Consider the following 16,174-nt stretch of genomic DNA (forward strand, 5'->3'; position numbering starts at 1 on the left):
CTCGAATATAAGCAGAGCCATGGGACACACATACCAAATAATGCTTTTAATAGGAGTGTAAATACATTATGGAACAATATAAAGTAAAAAAATAGAGATAGTATTAGGTCTACTTTGGTGGGGAAAAAATAAATCTCAGAGTTGTATCCACTAATCTTTTTTTAACTGAAATTTTTTATTGAGATAATTGTAGATTTACATTGCAGTTATAAGAAATAATACAGGTGGTCCCTTGCATACTTTATCCAATATCCCCAAATGTTAACACTGCAAAATTATAATATATCATGACCCAGGGTATTGACACTGATACAATGTACTAGTTTTTTTCAGATTTCCCCAGTTTTACAGGTCCTTACGTGTGTGTGTGTGTGTGTCTGTATTAAGTTCTGCACAATTTTATCATTTGTGTAGGTTCATGTACCCACTCAAGATGTTTAACGGTTCCAACACCACAAAGATCCTTTATGTTGTCCTTTTGGAACCTCACTTTGTCACCCTTGTGGCCCTCCTTTTGTGTCCTAAATCTTGGCAACCACTAATCTGTCCTCCATCTAAAATTATGGAATTTCAAATGTTATATAAATAGAATCATATACTGTGTGACAATTTGGGATTCGCTTTTTCTCTCGCAGCATAATTCCCTGGAGGTTCATCTAAGTTATTGTGTGTATCAGTGATTTAGTCTTTTCATTAAGCTGAGTGTGTTTCCATGGTATGTGCATACCACATTTTCTTTAACCATCTACCTGATGAATGATATATGGGCTCATTCTAGATTTTTTCCATACAGATAAAACTGCTGTGAACATTCTTGTACAGGTTTTAGTGTAAACATGTTTTCATTTCTCTGGCTAAATGTCTAAGTGTGCAGTTGCTTGGTTGTGTGGGTAGTTGTATGTTGAGTTTTTTTTAGGAAAACGCCAAACGGTTTTCTGAAGTGGCTATAGGTATGACAGTAATCTAGTTTCTCTACATCCTTGCCAGCATTTTGTGTTGTGTCTATTTTTTCTTTTAGTCAATCAGACAGACATGTAGTGATATCTTACTGTGATTTTCATTTGTATTTCCCTAATGACTAATGTTGCACATCATTTCATGTGCTTATTTTCTGTTTGTATATCCTCTTCAGTGAAATACCTTTTCATGTCTTTTTTTTTAAAGATTTTATTTATTTATTTGAGAGAGAGAGAGAGCACCAGCAGGGAGGAGGGGCAGAGGGAGGGGAGAAGCAGGCTCACTGCTGAGTCGGGAGGCCAACTCGGGCTTGATCCCTGAGCCGAAGGCAGATGCTTAACTGACTGAGCCACCCGGGTGCCCCACCTTTTCATGTCTTTTGCTCATTTTCTAATTGGATTCTCTTTATTTTCACTGATAAGTTTTGAGATTTCTTTATATATTCTAGACACCGGATAATGTGGTTTGCATTTTTTCCCTCCAGGTCTGTAGCTTGTCTTTTTATCCTGTTCACAAAAGCAAAAGTTTAAAATTTTGAAGAAGTCCAGTTTATCAGTTTTTCTTTTTATGGCTTTGCTTTGGTGTCAAACCTAAGTACTCTTTGCCTGTCCCTAGATCCTGAAGATTTCTATGTTTTGTTTTTTTTTCTAAAAATTTTATAGTTTTGTTTTGCACTTAAGTTTATGATCCATTTTGAGTTAATTTTCATATATGGTATAAATTTAGTTTGATTTTTTTTTTTTTTTGCCTGTGGATATCAATTGCTCCAGCACCATTTGTCGATCCGTTATCCTTTTAATATGTGTCTCCACATTCAAATTAAAATATTTTAGGAAGAAAATAATAAAGCAGATATAAGTTAAGATTTGTTCTTTTGTCTATGTAGGCAATCCTGCCTTAGGCAATAAGCAGTTCCAGAGTTCAGTGTGGCTACTTGAATCATTAACCATTTGAAGTCAGAATATACTTGATATCTTGGCCTTTTGGGTATATGTGATTTTTCTTTTTTATCCTGCGATCAGGTGAATCCCAGACTTTGTTGGCAGCAGCAGTTGAAAGAGAACGTGCAGCGACAGAAGAACTCCTTGCCAACAAAATTCACATGTCCTCCATGGAGTCACAGAATTCACTCTTAAGACAGGAAAACAGTAGATTTCAGGCCCAGTTAGAATCAGAGAAAAATAAGCTAAGAAAACTTGAGGATGAAAATAATAGGTGAGCATGTTTTTTGAGTGTTATTCTTGGTAGTTTTGTGACATCTTAAAGCATTTTAAAAAGAGATGTTACGTGTTTAAAGTCAGAGTCATTAGTAATAGGATATTATAGCGGGATGGTTTTGGGATTCATTGAACTTTAACATAGGCTCGTGAAATTGTGTGGCGTGTTCTATATGTATTTGCATTTTCTAGGGAAAGGATTCATTACTTTAGTCAGGTTTTTTAAAGGAATCTGTAACTACAAAATAGTTTGGAGACTACTTATTGGAGTTATTTTTATATTTTTATATTTTGCAAGGGTCTTAGCAGTGTTCCAGTCTTTCTAAATAAATGTCTGGGTTCTTTGGAACTACAAGCAATAAAATCCATCTATCTGAAATTTTATTAAGGCTGTGATTAGTGTGGTTTTACTCCCTGAGTTCTTCCTTAGAAATTTTAGTGTAAAAAAAAATGGCCAAGTAAAAATGATTTATGAAGTAAAATACCTGAACCTCTACAGATATTTTCATAGGACTCCCTAACAAGCTTTTGCAGAATTTGAATCTATTCCAGAATGGTGGTATTCAAATTCTTTTTAGAAAGTCTCTTTTTAAATTAAATCCTAGCTCAGAGCAGCAATGTAATAAAAAGCACAAAAGTAGTAGCTTGGCTTCTGAGTGTAAAACCCCTGTGATCTGGAAAATACATTTGGAAAATCAAGCTGGTAGTAGAAATATCTATTAAAGAGTTAATAAAGTAATGAGTTTTCAGTAGTGTGTACTGTCATCTTTGTAGGTACCAGGTTGAATTAGAAAACCTAAAAGATGAATATGTAAGAACGCTTGAAGAGACAAGGAAAGAAAAGGTATTTACCAGTGTTCGCTTGCCTCTTCTGTCTTCCACTAGAGAATGGTTGGGGATGGTAGCCAACTAATGAGATGCCATGGTGAAGTGGGTGATGTGACTACTTTCGGAAGTTGGTCCTTAGTAGTAAAACAAAGAGGAATATATACTTTATGTTCCTGACTTTGGAATGGACTTAGAAGGATAATTTAGTACAGAAATTATCTAACTGTACCTCTCTCCATTAGACACTACTGAATAGTCAGTTAGAAATGGAGAAAATGAAAGTTGAACAGGAAAGGAAGAAAGCCATTTTCACCCAAGAAGCAATAAAAGAAAAGGTATTGAATTTTGGATTTTGTTTTGTTTTTGGTGTAACCAGTTAGTAGCTGTTCTGATTAATCATTGTTATGTAATTTTAGCTATACCTTATAAATATCATTTCTTATGTCTAGAATCAATAGAGGGACAGATTCTAGTATCGTAATCAATATCCTGTCAGAGTGGTTCCAAAGTAATTTAAGTTTATCCAAAGAGATCTGTGATTTCTAGGATTTGAATGATAGAATCTGTTGCCCATTTTTAAATGAATTTTGTGGTCTTTCACTGAAACTAATGCACTTCATTTGGCCTGTAGGCACCTTGGGAATAAAACTGGTTTATTCACTTTATTTCTGGTTAAGGAAGGTAATTTTTCTAAAGTGAGTTTCCTGTATTTGAAGGATTGGAGTATACTTGGTAGTTAGCATGTTATATTAAAACTGCCTGTATGTACATGGAAATTACCTTTTGAATTTATTTGGAATTTTAAAAATATATATTAAAAATAAAATGGATAAGCTGGAAACTTGATGGTATAGAAAACTCATTAGTAATCTTATTCTAAAGAATTAGGTTTAATTGGTGATATGTTGTATAATATATAATAATATGAAGAAGTTAGTTCATATACTTGTTAGAACAAAAACATTCTCATTCCATTAAAAATAAATTATGTTGTAATATAAATGGGTCCTGAGATGATTTGACCAAGTCTGTCTACAATTTTAAATTACTATTGTGCCTTTAATAAGACTTCAGAAATCCTGTCTCTAACATTTTATGAGGAAATGAGAATGAGTCTTTGTTGTCATTTGTCCTAGAAAAGTTTCTTGCTTTTTTTATTTACCACTTTAGTCTTTAATGTGACCTGAATGTTTTTTTCACTCCTTAAGGAACGGAAGCCATTTTCTGTTTCTAGCACTCCCACCATGTCACGTTCGAGTTCAATAAGTGGAGTTGATATGGCAGGGCTACAAACATCTTTTCTGTCTCAGGTGATACTTTATTTCTTACATGTGCCTAGTTGTTAAACTCAATGATGATAAAGGAAATATGCAGGTAGCATTTTGGCTGTCAGCAATGACCTTGCCATTCCATAGGCAATTCATCTGTATATTCATGAAAGAGTGCTAATTGCACTGAGGAAATAGAGATGATTTTCTACCCTTGAGAAAGTCACGGACATTTTGAAGCAAGAATTAGCAGAACCATTTTGTTTGAACCTTATCATGGAACTCAGTTTATAATAACTGAATAACTGTATATGGTTTGTTTAATATAGGATGAGCCTCATGATCACTCATTTGGACCAATGTCTGTATCAGCAAATGGAAACAATCTTTATGATGCTGTGAGAATGGGAGCAGGATCCAGCATTATTGAAAATCTACAGTCTCAGCTAAAGCTAAGGGAAGGAGAGATTACTCATTTACAGGTATTGGAAAAATTAAATGTGCTACAGAAGTAAATGAAATTTTGGGGCCCAAAAGTAGCACCCTACAGCTCCACCTCACTTCTGAGCAAATTGAGAAATAAAGTAAAATAGTGGCATGTGAAGTTTAAAATATATCACATATATTAATGATAAAGACTAGTTGGAGAAAATAGCCAAAGAAGAGAGCCAAATGAGCCTGCTAACTGACTGCCAGAATTAGGGTGACTTACCTACCCCATCACAGCAAATGCGGTGCCGGAGTGGGCCTTCCTATGTGTTGTAGCCTGCCAGCTAAGACTTTTAAGCATCTAAGAGCAGAGAACTCCTGGCAGGCACCTTTTCCCAAACATTAAAAAAAGGGAAGTTGCTGATCTGAACAGTCATTTTATTCTTCTCAGATTTACCACTTAGATAAGTCACTCCCCCTTGTGAGGAAGGAGTGAAAGAGATTAGAGAGATTAGAACTAGAACATCCTGCATGTGAGAGGAAGCATCATGAATAGGGAGGCAGCACTCTCCCATCTTACCTTGCCTTTTAAAAACTTAATGTGGTAAGATGTTAAACATTTTACCTATTTTCATTGTTGCACTTGATACACTCAGAGGTAAATCTTTCCTTTTAATCTTACTATATAATTTTAGTTAGTTGAAATATTACTCTATTAAAGAACAAGCGTTTGAATTGGAAAATAAGATCAGAATAATCTTTGTATGTGTTATGTTCATGTGGCCCAGTGTGCTGTACTTGAGGGCCCAGATTAACTTCTTGGGTAGTGATGATAGATTCTGTCGGTATGACCTGCACAGCTGGGGCTGCATTAAACTATATTTTTATTTCTCTGAATTTCTGTAGTAATTTAGAATGACTGAAATACATGCTGTTTCTCTAGAGAAAAATATAGGGCTGCATATTTCAAACAGATGATTGGATTTTCTTTAGTTCTTTTTCTTTCATAGTAAGCCCTGTAAGCAGTAACCTCTGAGGAGAGCAGAAACTCTTGTTTTTGCCACTATTTCCTTAAGAAAGAGTTAGCTCATGGCTGTATGTTGACATACTATTTCTCCAAAAATAATATTGAATATATTTATATTAGTAGAAGTATTAAACAAGATATACTTTGATTTAAATTACTTTCCGGTAATGTTTCTCAGCTAGAAATTGGCAACCTAGAAAAAACACGCGCAATAATGGCTGAAGAGCTAGTTAAATTAACAAATCAAAATGATGAACTCGAAGAGAAAGTAAAGGAGATACCCAAACTTCGAACTCAGCTAAGAGTAAGTATTCTTCCTTTAAGGATGAGTCCAAGGGGGCACCTGGGTGGCTTAGTTGGTTAGGCGGCTGACTCTTAATTTCAGCTCAGGTCATGATCTCAGGGTCATGGGATCGAGCCCCTTGTCGGGCTCCACGTCAGGCTTCACACTCAGCAGGGAGTCTGTTTCAGGATTCTCTCCCTCTGCCTCTCCCCCTGTTGCTCGCACACATGCGCTCTCTCTCTTTCTTTCTCTCTAAAATGAATAAATCCTTAAAAAAAAGAGGATGAGTCCAAGGTATTTTTATCCAGTTACATTAAATTCCATATTGTTAGTTTACATAAAATGCATAAGTTTTAATGATTTCTTTGAAAACAGTATTAATATTTCAATAAAGAAGTTTCCCAAGAATCTTCTTCTTGTCACATTACACAAAGTATTTTTCATAACATGTCATTCCCAAAATAGGAAAATAACTGGATTTTATTTGACCAAGGCTCATTTATAATACTGTTCTTTTACATGATCTTGTTAGTATTTTGTTCATTGATGTTATATGTATCATCACAATTTGCGTATTTGGTATTAGGAGTCATTGTTAAGCCGTATATGAGAATATATTTTCTTTCAACTTTTTTTATGGGGTAAATGCCAGGTAATACTTAAACCACAATGAACCAGAGAGAGTAAAATTTGATCACATGTGTTTAAATTAATGGGAAAAGAGACAGATTAAGCTTTATATAGGGAGAATTGTAGATTAGTGGAGAGATACAATAAAATTGATAACCATCTGGCTTGGGTTTTTTGTTGTTGTTTTTTTTAATTCCTTTACTTGGCTATTTGTTCCAGCAGATTGGAATATCATTTTAATTTTTATAAGAGATTACTAGGTACTTTTATTTAGATTGTAATGTGTTTACTGTTGACTCATTTATTTTATTTTTTTTTTTATTTTTTTTTTTAAAGATTTTATTTATTTACTTGACAGAGAGACAGCGAGAGCAGGAACACAAGCAGGGGGAGTGGGAGAGGGAGAAGCGGGCTTCCTGCCGAGCAGGGAGCCCGATGTGGGACTCGATCCCAGGACCCTGGGATCATGACCTGAGCCGAAGGCAGACGCTTAACGACTGAGCCACCCAGGCGCCCTACTGTTGACTCATTTATAATATAAATTAATATTAAAGATGTTTTGTGGAGTTATTTTAAATATTATGAACGTATGTTTTGTAGGATTTGGATCAAAGATACAACACTATTCTGCAGATGTATGGAGAAAAAGCAGAAGAGGCAGAAGAACTTCGATTAGATCTTGAAGATGTAAAAAATATGTATAAGACTCAAATAGATGAACTTTTAAGACAAAGGCTCAGTTAACTTCTGAAAATTACATTCCTATCAAACTGAATGTAAACATTTAATATCTAAATGTAGACTTCCAATAAATTCTTTTATAGAAATAGAAAGTGGAATTTACTGTAGAGTTCAAAAACTAAAAAAAAATTGTTTTATAGTATATAGTAATATTTGCAGTTAAATTATTTTGTGCAATATTTGAACTTTATTTTTGAAACTATTCTTTAAAGATTTATTTTTTAAAGCATCAGTGGTTTTTTTGTTTTTGTTTTGTTTTTTTTTGTCTTGAATATCAGCACAGAGATTACTTTTCCTCATATCAATATGGTTAGGGAAGGAGAGTAGTGTTCATATGTTGTATTGTAAATATATAATTAATTGTATCTGTAATTTATATGTGTTTGTATATATTAAGGACATTTAAAGAGTGATATTAACATATTGAAACTTTGAAATCTTTCACATTTCAACATATCTAATTGCTACTTCATGAACATGGACATTAAGTGTTCTAGTAAAAAAAATTATTAAACCTGCAGTTACTAAATTTTGAACTAATTTTTTTCTTTTAAAGTAGAAGTCACACTGACAACTGTCTGAAGTTTAAAGGGTGAATGATTTAAACTTTAAAATTTTTGTGGTCTGAGAATTTCTGTCACCCGGACTCTACAATAAAGTCTGTACAAATTTTGGTACCTCTCTAGTGAAAGCTGTAGCTATTCAGTTAGTTATACAGGCATGATTGGATAGTGGAAAATTTTACTTAAAATGATTTTGTGATGATATCAGTGACATTTCAGTGATTTTGAAGAGGTATTGTTTTACTATCCTATAAAATGAATCAAAAGTGATTAAAATAATACCATCATTTTCACTTAAAAACTAATTGTTCACATTTTGTGAAGCCTTATTTTTTGGCACATTAAAAATCAATGTTTGATATTACAGAATATTCATAACAATGTAGAGAAATTACCGGAGTTAATTTAAATTTGGCATTCTGTAATTCTGTATAACTTATCATTTTATTTTTTCTCAGAACTTTACACAAAAAATAATGTGGAATAGCTTTAAAAAAATAGCTATGCTTTCTTCCAAGTGTTATTTTGTTTAAAAGTTAACCAGGCCTTGTTTTAGATTTGTGAAATATTTTGATACATTTTATTACTGAAAGTCATTTAGCTGACTTTACTTGCAAATAAAAACTCTCATTTAATTTTTAGTTGAATTTTAAACACTAGAACTTTGGAGTATAACTACAAGCAAGCCATGTTGAAGAATTTGGAATGCTTTTCAGGGCAATTCAAGTGACCTCATTTTTGTTCTTTTTTATTCCTGACAGTATTTCTGTCATTGGATCTCTGATTTGTAGCACTAATAAATACTCTTTCAGTGTGAACCAAATTCATAAAATTAATTTTCTATATTTTAGTGGTAAAAAGCAGTGTAATAGCTTTTTGTCAGCTTGGACTTTTTGGGGGGGAATTTTTTTTTTTTTTTTTAATATTCAGGGGCTGACAAGGAATGACAAGACTGATAGCAATAAGAAATGTATAAAATTAGAAAATATAGGAAACTTAAGTTGCAAAATTGTCATTGAAACTAGAAGTTCAGGAATTATGAAATTATTCTTTTAAAATATCCATTAGCGAGAAAATAAAACCTTCAGTTGTGGAGAAAAGATTCCTATACCTTTCAATTTCATAATATTAAACATTCTCTTTTCTTAATTCTTATTAACATTAATAAAATCAGTTCAACTTAAAATTTTAAAGTGTCTTTAATTTATTTAACTTAAAAATGATAAGCAATTATTTAGGGCTCTGGCTGTATATTATTACCATATGTTCTTTATGCAAAAATTAATAATGGATATTCACATACATTTTATTATACACTTGGATCTCTCAATACATTTATAAGTTGAGAAGGTGTAGTGAATAAGTTTCTTGAAAAACACTAAGTGGCAGAATACCTATTGAAATTTTGGTTGCTATATTTTACTGTTGGTCATTAAAACTTCTCTATCCATATTTTATAAAATAATGTTAATATTTTAATGGTTAAGAGAATAGTTTGTAATCAGATGTTTCTCTTGAAAAGAAAATAGATACTAAAAATCATAACAATTTCAGAAATATGTAAAAGAGGTATGAACCCTGGGCGCCTGGGTGGCTCAGTTGGTTAAGCAACTGCCTTCGGCTCAGGTCATGATCCTGGAGTCCCGGGATCGAGTCCCGCATCGGGCTCCCTGCTCGGCAGGGAGTCTGCTTCTCCCTCTGACCCTCCCCCCTCTCATGTGCTGTCTCTCTCATTCTCTCTCTCTCAAATAAATAAAATCTTTAAAAAGAAAAAAAAAGAGGTATGAACCTTGTTGATACGTAGACAACTGAGCACAGACTGTAGGTGTTTTTCCAACTCTTGGGAAGCCAGATTGAGACTACCAATTTCTTTCTTTTTCATTGACTCTGTTGAGAAGTTTCAGTTATGTACTGTTTAACAAATGGGAATGTAGTGAATGTATCTATATTGTGATTTAAGACATTCTAAATATGGATAATTTCTGACCTAGGGAAACATGAGTTTCTGTAGTTAAGCAAGTGAAAATTTTTTTCTCATGATTCCTCAATTGGCATTTGATAAATAAATTGAAAATTTTATTCAGATGCTTATTAAAAGTATATGATTTGTAGTATTTAGAAAAAAGCCACAAGAGAAAAGAGAAAATGACTATACTTTATCTTGTTTTACTACTATTTGTCTGGTATGTGTACATTTTCTTCTAGTGTATCATAATTTTTTATTTCCCTTTAAAATTCTAATTTTCCCTATTCCATTCAGTTTGACACTATAATTTTAATTTCATATTTTGTAAAGGGCTAAAGTATGATTTCAACTACAGATTGATAAAATATTTTAATTCTAAATGAAAGGTAATGTAAATAAGCATGGATCTGATTTGAATAAAGATTTTAAAATAGTATTAATGTATTTCACTGTTACCATAATTTAGACTGGCCAGTACCAATGAATGAAGGTAGTATTGTTTTATGAAGATAATAGGACTTGTATAACTTTGGAATTCATATTTTAAAATGAGGATAAGCCCAAATTTTCTGAGTTATATTATGAAGAGTGTTATTAGTATTAGACATAGTTTTTCCAATGAAGATATGTTTTTGGAAAACAATTCTGAGAATTTACTTATTGCAACTAAATTACTGTAAGGACGATTTGTGTCTTAAAAATCTTAAACACTGTCAGGATACTCTTCTAAAAGTCTTAAAACAGTTCTGTATTCAAATAATAATAATGGATAAAGTAAGTTGTCCTCTATTCATAAGTTATTCTGAGTTCATATTTTAATACTGAACTCTGCAACTTTGATCCTTAAAAGTACTTGTAAACTTTTGCCTTTACACATAGCCATTTTACCTTTAGCAAATCACGATCCTTTAATAAGATAAAATGGAAATTGTTTCTTTCTTCTTAATACTAAATGCTTCTCAAAACAAAAAACCCAAAATACTTTAGTAGTCCACAGCTGTGGTACAGAGAATTTGCTGTTAGTGCTGTCCAGAATTTATTCTCCATTTTGCCCTGCTCCTAAGTAAGGTAAATGTAATTTTAGAATCTTCAAATAATACTAAGCAAGGGGTAATAAGAGCTATTGCTGTTTACTTAATATTAAACTCTCCTATTGCTTTTATAGGTAGTGGTGGACAGATAGAGGTGTTCCTTTCAGTTTTATACAATGCCATGTCCATTTGTCTCTTGAAATTATAATCTTAATTTTTAAAAATACATTCTGTTCAAAAATCTGTGATCATATTGATTATAGGAAACACAGTGCTTGCTTTGTTACTGTGGAACTAATTCACTTAAATAGGATCATAATCCCTTATCCACTGTTCTGAAGTCAAGAAAGCTCTGAAAGCTGATAGATGGTGTTTTTATGTTTGCTGTCAAATCTGCTTTGGTGGTAAAGCCTAACCTTTACTGACATGGGGCTATTTAGAGACTTCATCTCACTCGGTGTGAATATTCGTACATTTTACTGCAGAGATATTGTGTGAGATTATGGGGTGTTGACCCAGGGCACATCGAGAGTGTTAAGTAGTAAACTTAGTGTGCATACCCTATTGTATACAAAAAAATTCAGGAACACATACCGTCCCAAGGATTTTGGAAAAGGGATTGTATACTTGTACTCTATGTTCAAATCAGCTTTTTAAAGTCACTATTATCATCTCCATTTTTAAAATGAAGAATGGTTTAGTTGCTTAAGGTCATGTAGTAAGTAAGTGGCAAAGATGAGATTCTAATTTGTGCAGTTCGGCTCCAGAGAACATGCTCTGAACCATTAACTGCAATGCTGCCTCTCTTACTCCTTTTCTGTGAAACCATAAATGTATAGATCAACTGTAGCATAAGGTCAACTTCTGTCAAAATTTATTTGCTTAAAACTTCAGAACTGTTGAATTACATTTTAAGCAGTTGGATATATCAGATAACCAATAAGATATATTCTGATAGTTCAGCATTTTGCTGACACTGTGAGCTCTCCAAATGTCAATATATGTGCAACGAGCTTAAAACACATTTAGAAAGATTGTAATGCACTGTAAAAATGATTATATAAAATTTCAAACTTGTACAAAAGAGAGAACAGACAATGAATCCCCATATACTCATTAACATAAACTTCTTAACTGTTCAACAGTTCAGGGCCCATTTTGTTTCATTTATAGTTAACTTGTGCTTCATCTCAATCCACACTATTCAGAAGAAAACTGCAGACATAAGACTTGATTATCATGTTTAAGTATGGAACGTTCTTGTAAAAAGTACCTCATCAACTATTTGGTTACTTGCATCATGATTCATATAGGAAAGATGGGATAAATACACTTGAATCATTTTCTTCATTTACCAGTTTTCATGTTTTTTGTTTTTATTTTTTTACCAGTTTTCACATAAGAATTGGTTCCCTTTTGCCATCAGAGATGAACAATGAGGTTTTGGCTTGTGCATTTGGTTGATTGGTTGTGTCTTTTTGAATATAAGATTTAAGTATATGTGTGCTTCAATCAACATTACAGTTACATTTTTTGATGCTTTAAATTATCTTATCTTTGGCCAGAGGAAGCCTTTTCAGATTGGTTCCTGAGTCCTTTTGATATGGCCCTCATAATCTTTGATTGCTTCCCTGCCTCCTCATGTAAGATTTTTCAGCTTCTTCTTGTACATTACCTGCCCCATATCTAAGATGATCCATTTTTCTATGGAACCCATGTTCCTTTTAATGGGAAATGTTTGCAGATCATAGTCTGGGCAAACAGGTGCATCTTGCTACAAGGTTGGTTGTTTCTAGGCCTTTTCAATGGATGATGGAGGAGAGATCTGTTTTTAACAATATGTTAATTTACATTATTCCCTCCAAATTCATAACTACGGGATTTTTATATAACCTCATGAGGCTTACATCTATACCACATGCCAAAAAATTCAGCTTCAAAGATACCATCTTAATTACTCCTACTTGGTGTATCCCAACCAATATTCCCACTAACAGTTTGGTTCCTGAAAACAGTTTGTGATTTTTTAAATTCTTTTAGTCCTGAGGGTACATCCACCAGGATGTGCTAATTATGTTTCAAAGTCACTTGGGATGGTTCCTTCGTTGTGGTATATGCTACAACTGGATGGCATTTAAATTTAGTTTCATTTTACTTTCAATTTTTAAGGATTACTTTTTAAAAAATTTTGTCTTTTTTTTTTTTTTTTAAAGATTTTATTTATTTATTTGACAGAGAGATAGAGAGAGAACACAAGTAGGCAGAGAAGCAGGCAGAGGGAGAGGGAGAAGCAGGCTCCCCGCAGAGCAGGGAGCCCGATGCGGGACTCGATCCCAGGACCCTGGGATCATGACCTGAGCCGAAGGCAGCCGCTTAACCGACTGAGCCACCCAGGCGCCCCTAAAAATTTTGTCTTATAATGTAAAATATTTACATGATTCTAAAGCCACTTCTATATAACATACATCCAGAGAAGTTATCTTTTGTCCCTATACTCATATTCCCTCCTTCCCCCTATAGGTAATCATTTTAAATGTTATTCTATTTGTAAAATAACATATATATATATATATACCCTTTCCTAGATGAATAATAGCATATTACACATCCTTTGCCCACTCAATAACAAACCCTGAAGTGTATACAGATATTTCTCAGTTCTTTTTTTTTTTTTACATATGCATAGTTCTACATTGTGTGGATATACCACAGTTTATTCAATCAGTCTCCTAGTAATGGACATTTGAGTTTATTTTAATGTCAGTTTGGAGAAACTTTAAATTTTAAGATTGGTATTTTGGGTGGAAATTCTATGTTGCAAATGGCTGCTGCAGTATGTTAGAACCGGATCTGATGTTCTTAAAGCTCTGTCATGTTTCCTCTTAGCCTGAACGACCACAACTTAATATTTAGCCATTTAAAATAGTACCACATGTATGTCACACCAATTTAATTGGTTCGTTGTCCTTGCAATGAGACTAACCTCTTTTTAGAAACTTTTCTCATGTATTAGGTTTAAAATACATAAATACAAATATATTCAGTGACAAAAATCTATTTTAAATGAGTGCAATTTATTTTGAATCAACTAACAGGAAAGCTACATTTCCTGTACATGACAAAAATAGGATGGTGACAAGTAAGCTGAGAAAGCACTTTTAAAATTACTGCCCTTATTGGTATGGGGTGGGCAAAGTATGACATAATAGAGCAGTAGTTCCCTTAGACACAGTCTATTACATGAAGAGCAAATGAGTTAATACTGTAAAGTGCTTTAGAATTATGCCTGCAGGCGCCTGGGTGGCTCAGTCCTTAAGTGTCTGCCTTCCACTCAGGTCATGACCCCAGGGTCCTGGTCGGGCTCCCTGCTCAGCAGGAAGCCTGCTTCTCCCTCTCCCACTCCCCCTGCTTGTGTTCCCTCTCTCACTGTCTCTCTCTCTGTCAAAACATAAAAATAAAATCTTTAGAATTATGCCTGGGACATGTCAAATACTACATGTGTCTTTGCAGTATTATTTGAAAAAAAAAATCCAGATAACATTCCTTATCTAGCAGATTACTAATGGAACTTGTAACACTTCTCTTAACAGCATCTTAAACAAAATATTTAAAAAGCATTTAAGCCTTCGGAAACAAACTTGTTTCTTTATTATCATATTAATAGTGGTGACTCTATGTGTCTGCGCGTAAGTTTATTTTGATGGTATCAACCTTCCTTTAATCAGTTCAAGTTGAATCCGTAATGATCAACTCTACTATGCTCTTTAGTAGATAGCATACTAGAACCAAGGGTGTCAAGACCGAAGACAGTGTAGGAGACGGGCGTTCAAATAACTATGATAAAATAATATAATTACAAAGGAATTCAAATAATTATAAAATAATACAACGATAAAACTTAACGCAAAGCAGCATTTGAACTTGTCGAGTTTCCGGGAAGTACGGAGAGGGGCAAGGACCCTGCTGTATAATGTACGAGGACCCCTGAGAATCCCCACCACCAGTAAGTGCTGCCCACTTGGTCCGCGCCCTACATTGGGAAGTTAGGGCGGCAACTTCTGTCCTGATTAAGAAAACAGTAACCAGCCGCGTCAGTGCGACGCAATCAGAACGAAGATGAGAAGTAGAGTCAGGTGTCCTAGTGTCCTCTAAGCGCCTTATCTCCTTCCCCCCCGGGGGCCAGGCCAGCCTGGTGACCCCGCTTCCCTCTCCAGCTCGGCTCAGGCGGCCGGCTCACAGGCTCCCGCACTGCCCGCCCGCGGGGGAGCGCGACCAGGAACAGACCGAGCCCCCGCCCCTCTCTGCCGCCCCGCGTCCGGCCGTGCGCGCCGAGCCCCGGCTCCCGCCCCTGCCCCCGGCCGCCCCTCGGCGGGGCTCGGGCCCGCCTCCCGGCGCAGGCCGCCTCGCAGTCCCGGCGGCTCCCTGGCGCCCCCTGGCCCTGCTCCCGCGCCCGAGGTTTCCGGTGAGCCGCAGCAGCCGGTTATGACGACTCCGTGCTCCCGAGCAGCGGCTGTCTCCTCCTCCTCCGCAGCCCTGGCTCCCCCGGCTCCAGGTGGGACTCGCTCGGCGACCCGCGGAGTCCTCACCCGCCGCCCTCCCGCTGCGGCCCGGCTGCGCGCGCCTCTCCCGCCGGGGCTCCCCGCGCGCCTTCCCCGCGGGCTGCAGCCTCTCTGCGGACTCCGCCCGCGCCTTCCACCGCCTGCGGGAGGGGGAGGCGGGCGCTCGGCCCCTTCACGGAGCGTGCAGCGGCGCGCGCGGGGCTCCCGGGAGCCCGCCGACCGCTGCGAAGGATGCCCTTCTCCCCCTCCCGCGCCGCGTGGGTCGGTGTGCCAGACCTGGGCGAAGCCGCTCCCCCGGGTCCTTCCCAGGCTCCGGGGACTGGGTGGAGGTGGGGGGGGTGTAGTGCAGGGTGGCGGGCGACGTGCGGGGACCTGGCGACCCCGAGGCAGCCCCGCCGGCGCCTGGGGTGAAGAACCCGAGCGCGGCGGGGTGGCTGCGGAAGCGCTGTGGCCGCCGCCCCCGCCCGCCCCGCTTACCGGGCTGACGTTCCGGCACACAGCTGGTGGACCTCCCCTCGGCATCTCAGGCAGCCAAGCCCTTTCTGACCCCCTGCCTCTACCGACCGTGAGACCCGTGGCCCCAGTGCGGGCGAGCCGTTTAGGAGTCCTTGTGAGTCTCAGACGCATTCAACTTTTCATTTGTCCGCTGTCTTCTTGAAACTTCCCGAGCTCTGT

The 16,174-nt window shown here is 36.5% G+C and overlaps 2 protein-coding genes across 2 annotated transcripts in view; both read left to right on the plus strand.

Moving 5' to 3' along the window:
• TMF1 (TATA element modulatory factor 1) overlaps positions 1–9,129 on the plus strand; it is a 31,740-nt gene extending 22,611 nt beyond the window's left edge. The window contains exons 11-17 of the mRNA XM_036082712.2: positions 1,980–2,172; positions 2,949–3,018; positions 3,245–3,337; positions 4,211–4,312; positions 4,600–4,752; positions 5,905–6,030; positions 7,240–9,129. Coding sequence (XP_035938605.2) covers positions 1,980–2,172; positions 2,949–3,018; positions 3,245–3,337; positions 4,211–4,312; positions 4,600–4,752; positions 5,905–6,030; positions 7,240–7,383 — 881 coding nt within the window. The 3' untranslated portion in view covers positions 7,384–9,129. The remainder of the gene's footprint in view (positions 1–1,979; positions 2,173–2,948; positions 3,019–3,244; positions 3,338–4,210; positions 4,313–4,599; positions 4,753–5,904; positions 6,031–7,239) is intronic.
• A 6,848-nt stretch (positions 9,130–15,977) lies between these two features.
• Positions 15,978–16,174, plus strand: part of EOGT (EGF domain specific O-linked N-acetylglucosamine transferase) — a 33,458-nt gene continuing 33,261 nt past the window's right edge. The window contains exon 1 of the mRNA XM_036082714.2: positions 15,978–16,109. The gene's annotated coding sequence lies outside the window, so the exon portion shown is untranslated. The remainder of the gene's footprint in view (positions 16,110–16,174) is intronic.

This window comes from Halichoerus grypus, chromosome 1 (assembly GCF_964656455.1).
Source record: "Halichoerus grypus chromosome 1, mHalGry1.hap1.1, whole genome shotgun sequence".
NCBI lineage: Eukaryota > Metazoa > Chordata > Mammalia > Carnivora > Phocidae > Halichoerus > Halichoerus grypus.